This window comes from Parus major, chromosome 9 (genome assembly GCF_001522545.3).
Source record: "Parus major isolate Abel chromosome 9, Parus_major1.1, whole genome shotgun sequence".
NCBI lineage: Eukaryota > Metazoa > Chordata > Aves > Passeriformes > Paridae > Parus > Parus major.
The window spans coordinates 10867572-10883671 of NC_031778.1; the positions used below are offsets into that span (position 1 = coordinate 10867572).

Below are 16100 nucleotides of genomic sequence, written 5' to 3' on the forward strand. Positions count from 1 at the left end.
CCTTGGGGTAACTGCAGGAAAGTCCCTTTTTTCACAGAGGAAAGACAAACCTGGGCCATAGATTGGTACCATGGGGCTGGCTGGAATTGTTTTGGTGTTTGAAGAATTATTCTGCATATTTAAACATGTGCCACGGTGTTCAGCAGGTGGTTTTAAGACTGGAAATGTGGTTTGCACTACAAGACTGTTGAAGGGGATATTCACCTGGCAGATGCCCATCACTGCACTAGGCTTATTCTTTTAATCACTTGAAAGTCATGAAAAGAGAGAGAGCTAATTACTATATTGGCAAAGTTTTCTTTTGTACTGTTCAGAAACTCGCACTCTACTATGTGTTCATGATGTAAAAAATGTATAGGTTACCAAGAACAAAACCCCTAAAATCTCAGTAAACCAATATTCAGGGAAACATGTTTTGTCTAACTGTCCTGACCAGTAATATCTACCATAAAAGCTAAATAATGAGCCCCAGGAACAATGGGGTTTTGTGATCTGAAAACTCAGGCATTGGGACCAAGGCTGTGGGATAAATTTATATTTGCTTAGAAAATTTGGGTCAACTGGAGAATTTTCAAGTTCTGAAAACCATTTTGAAAGTAAAATTTTGACAAGTCCTTTACAGTTCACTAAGCAGAACTCATGTATGTTGGGATTATATTGACAGAGATAAGCTTCCTTGTATTAACTTATTTAAAATGCTCAAAACAGGTTTGCTTTAAGATGTCAATAAAGGCTATTTCCCACTTTGCTGGAAGGAAGTAGGGGAAAAACAATTTTGTCTTTAGAAGTATAGAATCACAAAAGACTGAGTTGGAAGTAGTATTTTCCAATCTCTGCAGTGGCTTTCAGGATGTTGTCTCTTGGTTCTCTGAAGTTTATAGTTAATATTTGTATCCTAAGAATTCTCAATCTCTGTGAAAACAAAATTTCAAAAGCACACGTGTAATGCTCATGTACATCTAAAGTACAGATCTGAATATTGCTGCATTTATGTTGTACCTAAGTGTACACAGCACTCAGGGTGTTACAGGGCTCACATTTCTTGATGGCTGATAGCAAAATACAGAGGAAGAAAGAAAAGAGACCAGCTCAGCAAGGCACTTGAATAAATTGCTAGGTGAAAAGGGTGTGAAATGCTCTCAGGGCTTCAAGGCAATTAGTTTCCTGGCTGAAGTTATACACAGGGTTCATCAGTTTGGAGATAGCCCTAATGTCCTTACTATTGAAAAGTTTAAGCTTTTAACACAGCAACATAAGTGTTTACTTCCAATGGTCCCTGTTTTCAATGTAGTTACCAAATAATGCATGTCTCTGTGAAAGTTATCATAGCAATCTGATATTTTCAGTAGAGTGTCTTTTTGGACTGGCTCTGCTGTATAGATTTGTTTCACTGCTTTCAAATTTAGCAAAATGTTCTTCATATTTCTGTATAAAATGTCAGGTATTAATTTTGAAACCTGAAAGGTTTAGCAGTATTCCAGATTTCCACCTTACCTCACGTTTTCACCTTCATTCTGAATATGTAGTCACTACATTTTTGACAATATATATTGCATTTCATTTTCCAAGCAGTGTTTTATTGGATTAAGTCAGATAGAAGGAATAGCTTCACATTTATCATGAGTGACTTGCACATTCAGTCAAACACTGTGTGATATTGAGTAGTTTAAATCTCCAGTGTATAAACTGTAAATTAACATTAAAGGCCTCTCTTAACATTCATTACTCTTTTTAAACAGTCATGCAGAATTACTAGTTGTCAGTAATTTTTTCTTGAATACAAATATGTAATTTGTTCTAACGTTGCTGTAACTCTCTTGAGCTGTGTGTCATGAAGAGTATTATAAAATAAGGAAATGGTGAGTGTAATGGACAATTGAGACTCTTACTGCCATTTAGCAGAAGCTTCAGGTTTGCTTGCAGCTCATATTGCTAATTTTCCTAAAAGCCAATGATACTTTGGTTGCTGAGCATGATCCCAGATGATAAATACTCTTCCTGCTGGGACCACAGATTCATCTTCTCTGGTAGTCCTAGCATAAAAATCTGACCTGTGAAGATGTGAAGTATGATTTGTCTGTCATAAGGGATGACTTTCTTTACCAAGTAAGTACCCTTTAAGGCATAGGAGTAGAACAGTGCGAAAAGTATTTGTTGCAGACTTTTTTTATAAATTGAGAATTTCAGAACTCTCCATTTATCATTGTACAAATGATAAATGTCCAGGTAAGAAACCTGGACATAGGCACAATAAATAAATCAGGAATTCCCCTGTACAGTATGCTGCAGGATACATATCAGAGCAGAATCTAAGAACAAAACTATTGAAGAGTGACTATTGTCATTACCAGTTCATGTTGCAGTTGTGAAAAACAGCTTTGCATCTTCATTATACTACAGCACTTCATTGATTTCCATTGTAATCTAAGGACTGGAATCCATGCTTCCTGAGAAATTTAGTAAGCCTGGTGAGAAGCCCTCAATACTTCCAAAGACAAACCAGAAGCTGGCTTCTGAAGTCAGGATGGTGTTAGCACCTACCCCAAGAGCTTCTTGGTGTATTACCACTTCTTCACTCTGCTGCTTCTCTTTGTCTGCCTGCTTCTCCTTTCTCTGTTCTCTGCTGTATCCCAGTACTTGGCCACGAAACCTTCCCTCCTTACCTATTCTCCATCCCTTCTTGCAAGCTGCTGCACATCTTTTCCCAACCCATGCAGCTAAACAAAGCAAAATACAGAGCTGGATATTCAGTAGTTCTTCTAAGAACTTATCATACCTGAATGTTATTTCTTTTAAACCACATGGGGATTGAAGATCCTTGATTAGGGTTTAGGACAAAATAAAATGTCAGTTTAAGCTTCTGATCTTTTGAAACAGCACATACAACTCCACTGAGTTCAAATTTATGGTTAAAATTTCTGTTCTGGAGTTACATATAACCAGAAATTAATTACACTGGAAAAGAATGACTAAAACTTGATTATATTTATATTTTAGATTTTACTTGTGGTGAAATTAAGACCTATTCATCTTTAGGACTATTAATAGAGACAGTTTGATTATTATTCTTCCAGATCACAAATTTCTTCTTGCCCATTGTCTTTATATACTAAGAATGATCTTCCTTAGAAACTCTCTATGTTTTGACTTAGTAGGAACATCATCATGCATGGCTAGTTGAAACTTCTTCTGTGAGTAAAGGCACATGCTCTAACAACAGAAGCCTGGCTCTATCCCTGGTTTGGCACTGCTTAGCTGCTGTGTGCCAAAGCTGGTCTGTACTAATGCTTGATAGTGCATGGCAGCCAGCTTTATGTATGGCTGAGTGGTTGGTTATCCATTGACTGTGTTTGTGAAGAACAATGAACACTTTGATACCTCTCTCTAAACACCACAGTCCTCATTTCTAGTGTAACATGGAGTGCCCAGCATGGGTAGACAGACAACTTTATCCTTGGAACAGGCAGTCAGAAGATATAACTGTATTGCAGAAATATTTGATGAGAAGCAGCTCTTCTTAAAGAGTAAAAAAAGAGAAACATTTGAGTTCTTAAGTCAAGGTATATGTTTAGAATGATCTTTCAAAACAAGAAAACCTTGCCCCCCATTTAAGCTTTGCATGTTAGCAAGCTGTAAAGACAAATGCCTTGTGGAATAACTGCTGATTTTAAGTAGTGGTTGTGCTCATTCAGTGCTGCCAGGAAAGGTGTTCGTTGCTGATTTCATACCACCTCCATGTCTCCTACTATCTGTGTTCAGTTTGTGGCAGCCTAGTGAAACCCTCTGTGGACCATGCTATAAGGTACATTTAGAAAGCAAATAATTGGCTGGATGGCAGGGAAAGTCTATATTGTGAGCATGAAGGAGCTTTATCTATCAAGACTGAGGCACCGCAAAGCATGTTTTAAGCATTTTCAGATCACATAGTTCTTGGACAAGGAATCTTCTGCTTCTTCCTTATAAGTGTAATATCTACTGAGCAGTTATGTGTGGATCTTGTCAGGACCAGCTGTAGAATAGAGCTGTCATCATGTGACCATGAATGTTAGGAAGCTATTTCTTTCAACTTCAGCTTACTGAAAACTAAGTGATATTCAAAGGCCTGTGTACATGTGAGGGGCACAGGACAGTCAAGTGCTGAGACAAAACATTACTGTAATGGATTTACAGACAGTGGGCTGGTACTCCCCTATGTCTTTATACTAAAATCTCCTACAGTCATAAAACCTGCATATGGTTGTAGATATATGGATATGATAGGGAACTCCTTTCCTGGGAGAAGCAGGCATTTAGTTGCTGAAATCTAAATTTTCTTTGATTTTTGGGCTTAGTACGTTTTTTTTCTGACCTCTTGTTCACATAACAGAATCTTGTTTCTTTGTTTTAGTTGTCTTTCTTGTGATTAACATTACACTGCTCATGCCAATGAATTCTTCTGGGGTTGAAGCTGGAGTTTGTATCCTCCTAATCCCAGATCTCCTTCCTGAATGTCTTCCTTGCCTGTAACGTGAATGGAGCCAGTGCTGTCCTGTGCTGGCACTGGTATGTGAGCAGATGATTCATAGTTTTCGGTCAGCTCATCATTATTGATGATATAAACTGTGTCACCATCCTTCAGTGGATCCTGCATTCAAACAAAGAAAAAGATCTGTGGAAGTGAGACTCTTGAGGGAGACTTTTGTTAAAGCTCAAATGCGAAACAACTCTAAGGCAATTTCACTTGTATTTCATCACTTGCTTATTTTCTTGGGTGTTCATTTACCATCTTGTTGATTAAAGCCAGTAGTTGCTTACCATGTTTTTCTCTCAAGCAGTGTTGAGAAACATAACCTACCCTTTAGATATTTTAGATAATTTCAGTGCTTAAATATTGCTGATGGGTAGCCAATACTTTCAGCATCTGGATGAATTATTTAGAATATATCACTTACATATGAAGCTCATAGTACTTGGTGGCTATTCAGGAAAATGAACCTTGTTGTCTTCTTCACAAGTGAAGAAATGATATAATTCTTAGCATTAAAAGTAGAAAGTTTTAGAAAAGGGACTGTACTGAAGTGTTCAGTGTTAAGTGAGAGGTTTTGGCTGACACCTTGAACACAATTAACCAAGCTGAGTACTTACCCCATATGCACTGGGGCTGGTCAGAAGCCTGGCAACTGGGTTGCACCATTCAGGCAACGTTGATGTCAGAGGTGGCCCAGTGTGGGTTAAGAGAGGCTTTAGGTATCTGTGGGGTTTGTTAAAGGATCTTTGCAGTAGAGATACTGGTGGAAACATGCTGCTCTATTACATTAAGAATTTAATTTTAAAGCATAAGAAAATAATCTAATTAAATGGAATATAGAAAATACTATCTCTTTACCCCCCACCCCCTCATTACTGCATACATTCACCTGTCATCAGTCTTGTCTAATGTTTTTCAGTAACAGGAAAAAAAACAACCTAAAAACACCCCCCAAACCATTTGATGCTTCAAAACCTGTCTTGAAAGGGTGCCAGAATGGCTGAAGGGAATAACATAGGGATCTAAAGGGAGCTGAAATACAGGAAATGTATATCAGATTGTCTCCTGATCAGATTGCATAAGAAATCACACTTGGAGCAAGACATAGCAAGATGTAAACAGGACAATTTAAAATGCCATTCTATCAGCTAATTTATAGGAATAGTAGTGAACATTTTCTTAAACACATATATTTAGTCTTTTAGAAAATCAATGCATTTCTTCAACAGACAAAGCATATTTTATCAAACATTAAATTCTTTTATCACTGGAAGTGTATGTAAGTTGTTCTCTGTGATACTTTTCTTCAGCATTCAATGCATTTCTTTTCCACTTCATACATCAACTCTTTATATAAAATGTTGTAAGTTAGGAACAGGCTTTATGCTATTGTCTCACACCTGTCTTTCCAGTCTTTTCATCCAGAAGTGTTTTATTGAGATAAAAGGAAAAACCTGCTCATCTTGAGCAATTACATCATCTGCGTATCTGTCAATAACAGCTCTCCCGTGACTCCTTCAAGCTGACTTATCTTCTCTGCCACTTTTACTACCAAAGTAATTTTCAGTATTCTTTGGGAAGCAGATCTGTCAGCTATTTTTACTGCTAGGCAAAATTTACTTTATTGATTTGTTGTCCCGCTTTCTCTCCCCTGCTCCTTTCTCTTGCTTTCTTGGTTGTGCCATCTTCCCCAGTATTTCTCCCTGCCTCCTTAAACAAGAAAGGAACAAATATAACAGTAGTGATTCAGGTTCTGCAGCAATATTGTGGAAATACTGACCAAAGAACCCTGAGTCTTGGGCCTATCCACACTATTGCCCCATTTATTTCATTGTTGGCTGTTTATGGTATCACTGCTTTACACACAAAGTGCAAATTCTTTATCCTAAAAAAATGTAAAATATGATTCTGATCTCAGTTAAAAATTGAAAGACTAAATAACTTGCTATGTCCTATATGTTACAGACATGGAAATTGTTCTATAGTGGTGTTTGTATGTGCACATTTTGTATTTATTTTTAAAAATTAAGCTGCATCTGTCAGAAGATTGGGTGATTTCTTCATCCAAAGTCATATACTGAGTTTGTGTGAAAAATTGAGTCTACTTCAGAAAAGATAGTGAGATCTTAATATAAATTCTTATCAGAACCATGATCAAGGTGAGACTCTGACGAGATCTAATTGTGTATGGAAAGTTCAGATTTGTCTCCTTTCTGTTTGAGTAAAATCAAGCCAAACCATCTTTTCTGATCCATTACCAATTTTGTCTGAAACCTCCAAACTGCCAGGCTGTTAAGAGCTATTATTAAAAAGCAAAGTATGAAAGCCATTAATTAGAGTTGCTCTGTTTTCAACACTTCAGAAAAACCTAATTAAAAGGCCAAAAATGGAAATACAAGACTAATTCTAGGTTTTTAATCTTTGGAAATATTTGCTTTGTTATTACAAACAACTTGAATTGTTTGAACTGAGTTGTCAGACTGAGCGTGAAAAATCCAGGCTTGTAAGGGAAGTTGCATTTGATTATACTGAGTTCTGTCTGCTCTGTTCTTTCATTCTCTTCCAGAATAAGTAATTGAAGATGAGTATTACTCTACCTTTCTTAATCCAGTGATGTCTGAGCTAGGCCTTACTTGTAAGCAGCCTTATCATTTCCTAATGGGCTTTTGTCCCACTCTGTAAAAATGAGTCCTGTTTTAGCCCAGGTTTGCACAGAACCTTGACCACACAGAGTAGTAGGGGCTGTGTGCTGAAGCAGCCAATCTACTCAAACACCACAGTAATCTTCAGTCCCTTGAGCCACTACTGCTTTTAGCATAAACTTTTGTCTGGTGTGTTTAACTGGCTGGCAGTTATGTATGTGGATGTTCTGAAGTTGAGTGATTACTCCATTTTGCAACAGGTTCTCTAAATCCCCTTCATTTTGCATTTGCTCTGACGCATTCATTGTGTGTTGTCTGTGCTTCTGCTTTGAAGCCTCTGGAGATGCATTCTAAAGTGAATGCAATTTTCTTGTGCTTGTTGTGTTGATTCTGTAATAAATTATTTATCTTTGTTCCTTATTTAACTAGTTATCATTCAGCCCACTCAAGGAACTTAAATGGCACTGGCCTATTTTTCATTGTCTTAATAACCTATGCCATAAATGTTTCCTCTTTATTGTTGACACAGTTGCTTTATAGTATTACAGACATAATCACATCATTTAGAGCAGCATAGAAGAGGAAGAAAAATCCATGTGCAGTGTTGGAGTTTAAAAAGCATATCAGATGTGGGTCCTACAGCATTTTAAGGCTGGCAAGAAGCCTTATCACACTCCAACTGCTCTGGTTGCATCTCCAGGGAGATGTAATTTAAATAGTTTAATAGAAAAAGGTAGATGTTGCACTAAGGCTGCTTTAAAAATTGGAAGAAACTAATTGGAAACCTTTTGGCGTAACTGGGAAATTACAGTTGGACCAAATTGATGCCTGCCCAACTCAGGGATGGGGAGAAGATAGCAGGGCAGAACTGCTTTGCACTTCAGCCCTCCCTGGGCAGGACAGCCCACCTGCACATCTGTGCCATGCAACATCCTGTGGTAAAGAATGTTATTAATATTGGAAAGGTGGCAACTTCTGAGTTGTGAAACTGGATTAAAGTTGCTAGTATAGGCAGATGGATAGAATTTTAATCCATATATAATGCAGGAGTGCTACCATGGCCTGCTTTTATAATCAAATACTCATTTTCCCATTGATATCCTGGCTTCCCCTCTCAGTTCACACACTGTGGAAGATCAGACAGCTACAGGAGCTGAGCTGGGTAGTGCTGCAGACCTTCTGGCCTGGTACAGTGGAAGATGTACAGACAGATAAACTCAAGGCAAGAACAAAAGTGAAGGCATCATTTCTGGTCACTCTGACAGCTCTGACAAGAGAAGATGTAATGGGGACTTGATAAGTGAAAAGGCTGTAGTGCAAAGGGAACAGAGGCAAAGGGATCCGAGTGGAAACTTTTGTGCGGATGTTAGAAAACTATAAATATTGGTGATTAGTGTAATGAACTGGCTTTGTTTGCATGACAGGGTCCGTGTAAAAATCACTGCAACATACCCAGAAATGTTTACCCTGGTTTGCCTCATTGCTGTTTGGCCATCCCTTTGCCCACACAGTTTCAGTCTTGCCAGGCACAGTTCTCCCTTTCTGTCTCACTGACACCAGGCTCACTATCTGTTTCCTTGCTCCTGGTTCAGCTTCTGTCTATTCTGAGTTTGACTGATCTGATGTACTCTTTGCTTGAAGAGCAATGTATTTAAAAATAATCTCACGAGGCTTGATTAGGAACCAAACCATGGAATTGTGATACATTTTTTCTAACCTTGTCTGAAAAAAACATCTATTATGGAAATCTTCCTCCTGTATACCTCCTGCTTCACAAAGATACAAGTAACCTGAAAGAATATTATTAAGTGAGAAGTCTCAGGTAAATCTTAATGGTTACTGCCATTAACCATGTTGCCGAATGTTTAGGTTTTCCATCGTACAGAAAAATTGAAGATGTAAAAAAAAAGTTTTGACTTAATATTGGGATGAAAAATCAGAACCTAAAAATTTCTGTGACCACACACTGTTTAATTTGACATGCTCTGTCAAATTTTGAAGATATTGGCAAACAGCACTATCTTTTTGATAAAATAGCATCAGCATGTTCAAATAGGGAAAGATACTCTGCAGAAATGTTGTGGCTGACTTGAACTTCAGAGTTCACTTCTCTTTTGTTGGAGGAGAAGAATCCTAGTCCAACTGTGGCTCTGCTATGAAAAATATCATAGTAAGAAAGAAATAACTTGCTGGGGCTGGGGAGAACCCTCCCTAAACCTACCACCACAACAGAAAATCTCAAACCCAAGCACCCCAGCCATCCCCTCAACAAAGCAGAAGATGTGGTCCGGGCTGGAAATACACGTGGAAGCCCTGTAAAGCCCTGCATTTGGCCCCAAAGGTGGTTTGCCTTTTGCCTCATCGCATAATGGGGCTCTGTAATTGAAGGCAATCCCATACTCCTCAGAGGAAAATATGCTCACACTATATTTAGTATTAAAAAGCCCAGAAGTAGAGGAATCTTGTGATAATCAAAATTACATAGAACAATTTTTCAGAGGATGTTTTCTTATATCAGATTGCTATAAGTGCACATTTGTTACATATATTGTTTGATATCCTACTGCTAGGTGCTATATTTCTGCTGCAGGCATCAATCACTAGAAGTCAATGTCACCACTCCCCAGATCCATCCTTTGTGCAATGTTTTTAAGATTTCTTAAGCTTTGCAGCCTTTTGTTTTAGTGTCCTTTTGTAAATATTTTAGAGTCTCAATTTGTAGATTACTTATGAGTTTTTAATATTACTTTTGGTTGTGTTTATGAAGGAATATAATTAAGAAAGGTATGAAAGTAAAGATGTCACTTCTAGTTTTTCAATCTGTTTTCTGTAATAAGAGCAACTCACATTTTGCTCTTTGTTGGAGTTCAGTTTGTGTGTGTTATTTTTTTAAAGGATGATTTGGTATAAGTTAGGTGTTAGCCTAAAGAGCAAACAGTTCCATTTTGGTGGTGTTTGGGTGGGAGCAGGCAAACCAAGAAACTTCTCTCTGGCTGGGTTGTGCACGTGGCTGACTCCTGCTAACAGCTGACTGAGATGATTTGGGTGCTGTAGAGCACAGCTTGTGTGCTGATCAGGGAGGCACAGAGACATTGCCATGGAGGGCATGTACAGCACATTAAAATGCCCCAAAGGAAGAGAAGTGTTTTAGAGGGAGCTCTCCTCCTGGCTTTTGCAAGAGAGGATGCTGTACATGCTCTCATGTACCATGGGATTTGTAGAGGATGGGGAGTTACCAGTATAGGCTGGCTGAAAAATTGGGCAATGGTTACATTATATTTAATTGTTAGAATAACAGATGGGTGTTTGAAAAGCCTGTGAGATCTGCTGTGATTTAACATGTAAAGATAAATTAATCTGCACTGTGGAGAAAGCTGAGGAGAAATCACTAAATCTGGTATAAATTATATTTTAACTTTAACTTCTAGTTGTTACTAGCAAATTCTGTTCTAGTTTTTTGTGAGTTTTTTAGTCTTTTCAAGGAGCAGTTTAAAAAAATTTAAAAGTCCTGCTACTGTTGTAACTTCAAATACTAAAAAATTGAGGATAAAAGAAATAATACTGTAGCTGTGCAAAGTCAAACCATCAGGTCTCTTTTTAAAAAAGTTTCATTCTTTCTGTCTTTGTCTTTCTTGTGTCTGAAAGAAGAGAGAGTAATGAAAATCGGTATTAGTAAAGTCTGGTTCAGTGTGTATTTACAGGGAAGTCTGTCTGACTTAAATTCCAGATCCAGATGTATTGTCAGACCTTAAGAATTAACTCTGTTTTTTTTTGCAGAATAGGGCTAAAAATTTGCTGCTTTCAACTTTCAAACTGGAAGCATTGCAGAGATGTGGGCAAAATGGAGGAAGTTGGTGGAACTGATCTTAGTCACATATTTTTATATATATGAAGCTGCAGACTGAGAAGTGGTTTGTTCTCTTATATATGCTGAGTAAAATGTCTGGGGTATTTGCAGACCAGAGTCTTAGTTGATAGCTCCCTGAGGCAGAGCAGAAAATTGAGACATCTTACTCAAGTTATTTGAAGTCTATTATATCCTGAATAGAACGCCTCCATGTAAGTAAAAATCAGAGACCTAAATGGAAACCTGCTTATATAATTGATGAGTGGTAATGCAGCTACTCTTGAAAATAGAAGGATAGAGCATGCAAAGTATGGAAGAATACTCCTGTAAGATTAAAAAAGAATATATGAAGAGACAAGTTAACATTAGAAAGAGACTTGGAAGATGCAGACTATGTGAGGCAGATAAAGTGTAGAAGAAAAACCTTCCCTGCCATCAGTTGTATAGTAACAAGAAAATGACTCTTCATCTGACAAAAAACCAGCAACTGTCCCTCAAGATAGCCTCCCAACCCTCCTCAAAAAAAAAGCTACTACCACCACCAAACAAATGAAAAATACCAAAAAACTAACAACCAACTCAACAGCATTGCCAGAGGTGCATAAGGGTCACTACACACAGTGCGTAGGTAAGACTGTTGCACTACTCACATTGGTGTTCAGGATGTGCATGGGACTTTTCTGAAAAACGTGTATGATTTTAAGTTGACATCAGTGGTATCCCCTATTTTCAAACACCTTACAGCAGGGTATGAGGCAGACATCTAACCTGCCAGTCTCACCTTTTCATCAGCAAAGAGAAATGGCCAAATCCAAGACTGTTAACTCTAGCATTACAGAATAAAACTAAATGGAATGAATTGAGATTAGGGTGAGTTTCTTTCCCTTTATTGACTATAAAACAGTTTAAAAAATTAGACTTAGATGCCTAATAATTGTCTAAAACTTGGTGTAATGACTCTCACTTCAGAATATGAGAATATAGAATTCCTAAGGCAAAATATAAGAAATCAAACACAACACAAAGTGCTCCATACCAAGGAAATTAGGAGCATATAAAAGGCATCCATTTTTATAATTAGAAAATACTACATTAAATACATTTAGAAGAAAAAAAAAGATAAAAAGCATATGAATTTCTGTGTAATAAATATGGCACCAAACCTAGCAAAAACTTGTTAAGCAAGTTAACCCAGAAAAAAATGTTAAGCTAGTGGAAACCTGAGTGAACATGGGATTCATAAAAAGAAATTTGACCTCAGAAAACTGAAAAGGATTTCCTGGCATGTTTTAAGACATAAAAATTTCTCAGGACATTCCAAAACTTCTCTGCCTGTAGCTTGGCAATAGGGTTTCTTTTCCTGCAGAAAAGGAACTTCTGCATATGGTACATTTAGCTTGATTAAGAACAGGAGATACCATTGGTATGAGTAAGACAAATTATTGCATTAGAAAGGATGAGCACTGTTGTGACCTGACTGTGCATAGACCCTTAAACGTTAGAAAGTCTCTGTTGCTAGCTGCCTCAGGTGAGATCACTTTGAAGCTCTTCACTTAAAGTGCAGCTTTTGTATAAAACACTTGAACCCTGGCACTGGCAGAGGGAACTAATTTAGAAGCACAGGCAAGTTAGCAGGGGTTTCTGCACTCTGTGTGCAAGATTGTTTCATGAGATTGTCCTTGGCATCGCCATCTGGCAGAGAAGTATTCCAGAAAGCAGATGTGTGAAGAATGAGGACTGGCAGCAGTTACACCCCTTGCTAATGACAGTTTAATACCAGTGGCACCACAAATCTAATGGTTTGCAGTGCAGGGAGAATAAACCTTAAAAATTAAATGCAGTGAAGCATAAGTACAAATTGTTTTTGATCAAGTGAATCACTTCAATATCACAGAGAAGAATGGAGAAGGTCTGATTCAAATAAAGTGAAAGCTTTCAGAAACCTTTCATCAATAAATTGTCAGGTGAAATGAATCTGCACCAAGACAGCTCCTGAGGACAGCAGTGGTTGTAGTGTCCCTACCCTGTAACAGAAGAACCTTGGGACTTGGAGGATGGTGGAAGTAGAGGGTAACAAGAGAATAATGTGAGCAAGAGTTTCCAAACAAATGAGCATCATTCTGCTCAGACTAAAATACTGCAGTGAAAGCAAGGCAGGAAAATGGCTGCTAGAGCTTTGTGAGTAACAGCTGGAGTAGTAGTCTTGCTACAGGCCTCTGGTGATGCAGATGGAGAGCTAAAGCCAATGCACCAAAATCATGTTCAAATAGAAAAATAATTATTTGGCATTTTTTCAGGAAGTCGGATGAGATATTTAATCGAATACATGAGATATAGCAGCACAATAATAGTTGAAATAGTTCACAGATCTGTGGAGAGGGTTTTTGGGAAATCTCCAGCTTCTGCATTGCCACGAGTCAAAGGATGCTCTCACAGTTTAAAGGTACAACTAAAAAGGAAAATATGATCCCTTATGAGAAAAATCCTGTAAAGAACTTTTTTGCTTGCAGAATTTAGTAGAAGGATGAGCAACAAATGTGGAAGAAGGCTTGGAGGAGCAATGTCTCTTTTATTCTGATGCTTGCTTGTTTTTGTGAAGATTCTAAAAAAAAATAGGAACAAAAGTGATAATTTGCTATATATTTTTGAAAAGAAAATCTGTATAAAGACAATAGAATCTTTCTTCCTTTATCAGAAGACTGTGATATAAAGAATAAAACAAGAGATTGGTGTCATGTCAGAAGGAAAAAGTACCTCCAGGGAAAAGGAAAATCCTGAAAAAGCTTTTTGAGGGCTGTTTGGTACAGTAGTAAGGATAGACTGGAGTGCTACTCTCTTGGCCCAGTAGGAATGTACAAACAGAACTTGTAATCAGGCATGTGTGTGTCCCTATGGAATGTAAAAGCAGGATACCAACATGACCTATGCTGGGTGAAACCCTTGAGCGAGCTGACAGCTCCTGCATAACATACAGGGTAGTCATGGCATTCCTTTTTTGTGTGATTGTGAGAAACCACACTGATTCCAGATATGGAAGTAGATTCAAAAGCTGTGTGGCAAGATCAGGACATGGTTTAGCATTTTGCAGAAGTGTATTTTACTCAGTAGCATGTTTTACTTCTGGCCAGATTGGTAATGAGGAAGAGGTGCTGAGACTGGCTTAAAATAAGCAGTCCTTACATCTTCCTGTGCTGAGCTGAGCTGCTGAGAGCAGAACAACCTTTGTAAAGTGTTGCTAATACAAAATCTGTTGTAAAGTCTATTTAGTTTGACACATCCTCTGAAAATGTCTACTCCTGTGAGCAGAATGGTCCAAAGTTTGCATTCATATTCTCCAGAAACATTTTCCAGTGTGTAACCCATGTTATATACACAATTAGCTAGCTGGATGAAGTTGGCACTCTCTAATAGGTTTGTGAAGAAAGCACATTAAGAAGGGGAGGGCTCAGTGTTGAAGATGTGAAGACACATTGCCCAGGAATAGGTTCTGCTGTGATCCAAAGAAAGCAGCCTTCTGGCAAGGCAGATCTTTGCTGTTGTAAGCATATTTTAAAACAGAGAAAGACCCACTAGAAAGCCCTCACAAATAATGTTCCCTAAGAGGTATGAAAATTCTAGTACAAAGAATAATTGAGGCTAATTAATTATGGCACATATATAAGAAAAAAGGTTAGTGAACATGGAAAGACATATGAGGTATTTATTCTAATATTAATTTAAAATTCTGAATAGGTAAACCAGAATACTTTGTTTATGAACAGTGGCAGATTAAAATAACAGAACAGAGGATACATATTAAGAGATCAAGCTGCCTTTTGATCAGCAGAGCAGCTTATCAAATATAAATCAGTAACAGGAAAAGCAAACACTAGATCTTCACTCAGGATGGCTCATCTCCCTTCTCCTGTCCCTACACCAGTTCTGGAGCAAGACAGGGAGGGCCTGAGGCTTTCTTGAGAGGCACGAGAGGCTTTCCTGTGAGCCTGTGAACACTGGCCAACTGAGTGGGGACAGTGAGATGTGATGGACAAAGCTGGAGAGACACGGAGCAGGATGTGGGTGGGAGCAAGACAGATTTTTGCCAATGTGACAGGTGACTTCTGTGGTTGGCATCATTCCCTTCTGTTCACTGCCAGCACACTGCACACACACACACCAGTGCTGCCTCTGACACAAACGCAGACAGAGGTGGGGAAAAGTACAGTACAGCATAAATGAGCATGAGGTTTTCTTATTCTGTGTTTTATTACAGAGGGAGAGGTCACTGGGGTTTCACTCATGAGCTGCTCATAATACAAAAGCCAGCAATATTGTGCATAAGCAGGTGTAGCTATTCTATAAATATGGTTTGGTTAAAAGATACATTTATTGAGATTGCTGTTTTTCTTTCCCATCTTTGACAAGTCCTGTGCTAACTCCTAATGCAGAGTGGATACCAAAGTCTAGCCTTTTTTTTTTTTTTTTTTTTTGTATGGTCAGATTGTTGGTTGGTAGCTGCTGCTGGATTGGATCACAACATTTAGATAGCTAAACCCATTTATCTGTTTTTCCCATGAGAGAGCACAAGATGGAATTTGATCACTTGAGGGCACCTTGGGGTGTCACTTGACACCTCGGGGGGTCCCCTCTACAAACTTTGTTGTTTGTAGAGGGGACCTCCTTTTTGAGCAGTGCAGCACATTTGTATCACTGCAGCCTGCTGTGGAAGGGAAACATGGTCCCTTCTTCTCTGGGGCTCCAGTGCTCAGGATTTATGTTAGCTGCCTTCTTTGCTTTGGCTTCCCAAAACACCTGACTGGGACCTGCCTGTGACTTCTAAGCCTGAGAGAGAATCATGGGTAGCCAGGTCCTATAAATAATTGATCTTCTGTAATGGTGTGGCCAGAACTAACTCAGTAACAACCTGAGCATTCCAGGGCAGGGAACAGAAGATCAAGGGAAGAACTGAAGTCTTGTTGGGACCAAGTGAAAGAGCTTTGAGCAGCTCCAGCTCTGACAAGCCTTCAGCTTTCTCTGTGAGTTAGAGCAGTGGATGAGACTCTGTGTGTGAACTGAAAAAGTCCTGTGAAGTGATTGGAAGTGAAAATCTGGATATAATTTACAC

The 16100-nt window shown here is 38.4% G+C and overlaps 1 protein-coding gene across 3 annotated transcripts in view; it reads right to left on the reverse strand.

The window, feature by feature from the left end:
- Positions 1-1555: 1555 nt before the first annotated feature.
- The window catches only part of SLC9A9 (solute carrier family 9 member A9), a 175851-nt gene continuing 161306 nt past the window's right edge, over positions 1556-16100 (reverse strand). For all 3 annotated transcript variants that reach the window (XM_015637763.2, XM_033516636.1, XM_015637762.2), the window contains 2 exons: positions 5125-5230; positions 1556-4624 (listed from right to left, as the gene is read on the reverse strand). In XM_015637763.2, the coding sequence (XP_015493249.1) occupies positions 4418-4624; positions 5125-5230 (313 nt within the window). In that variant the 3' untranslated portion in view covers positions 1556-4417. The remainder of the gene's footprint in view (positions 4625-5124; positions 5231-16100) is intronic.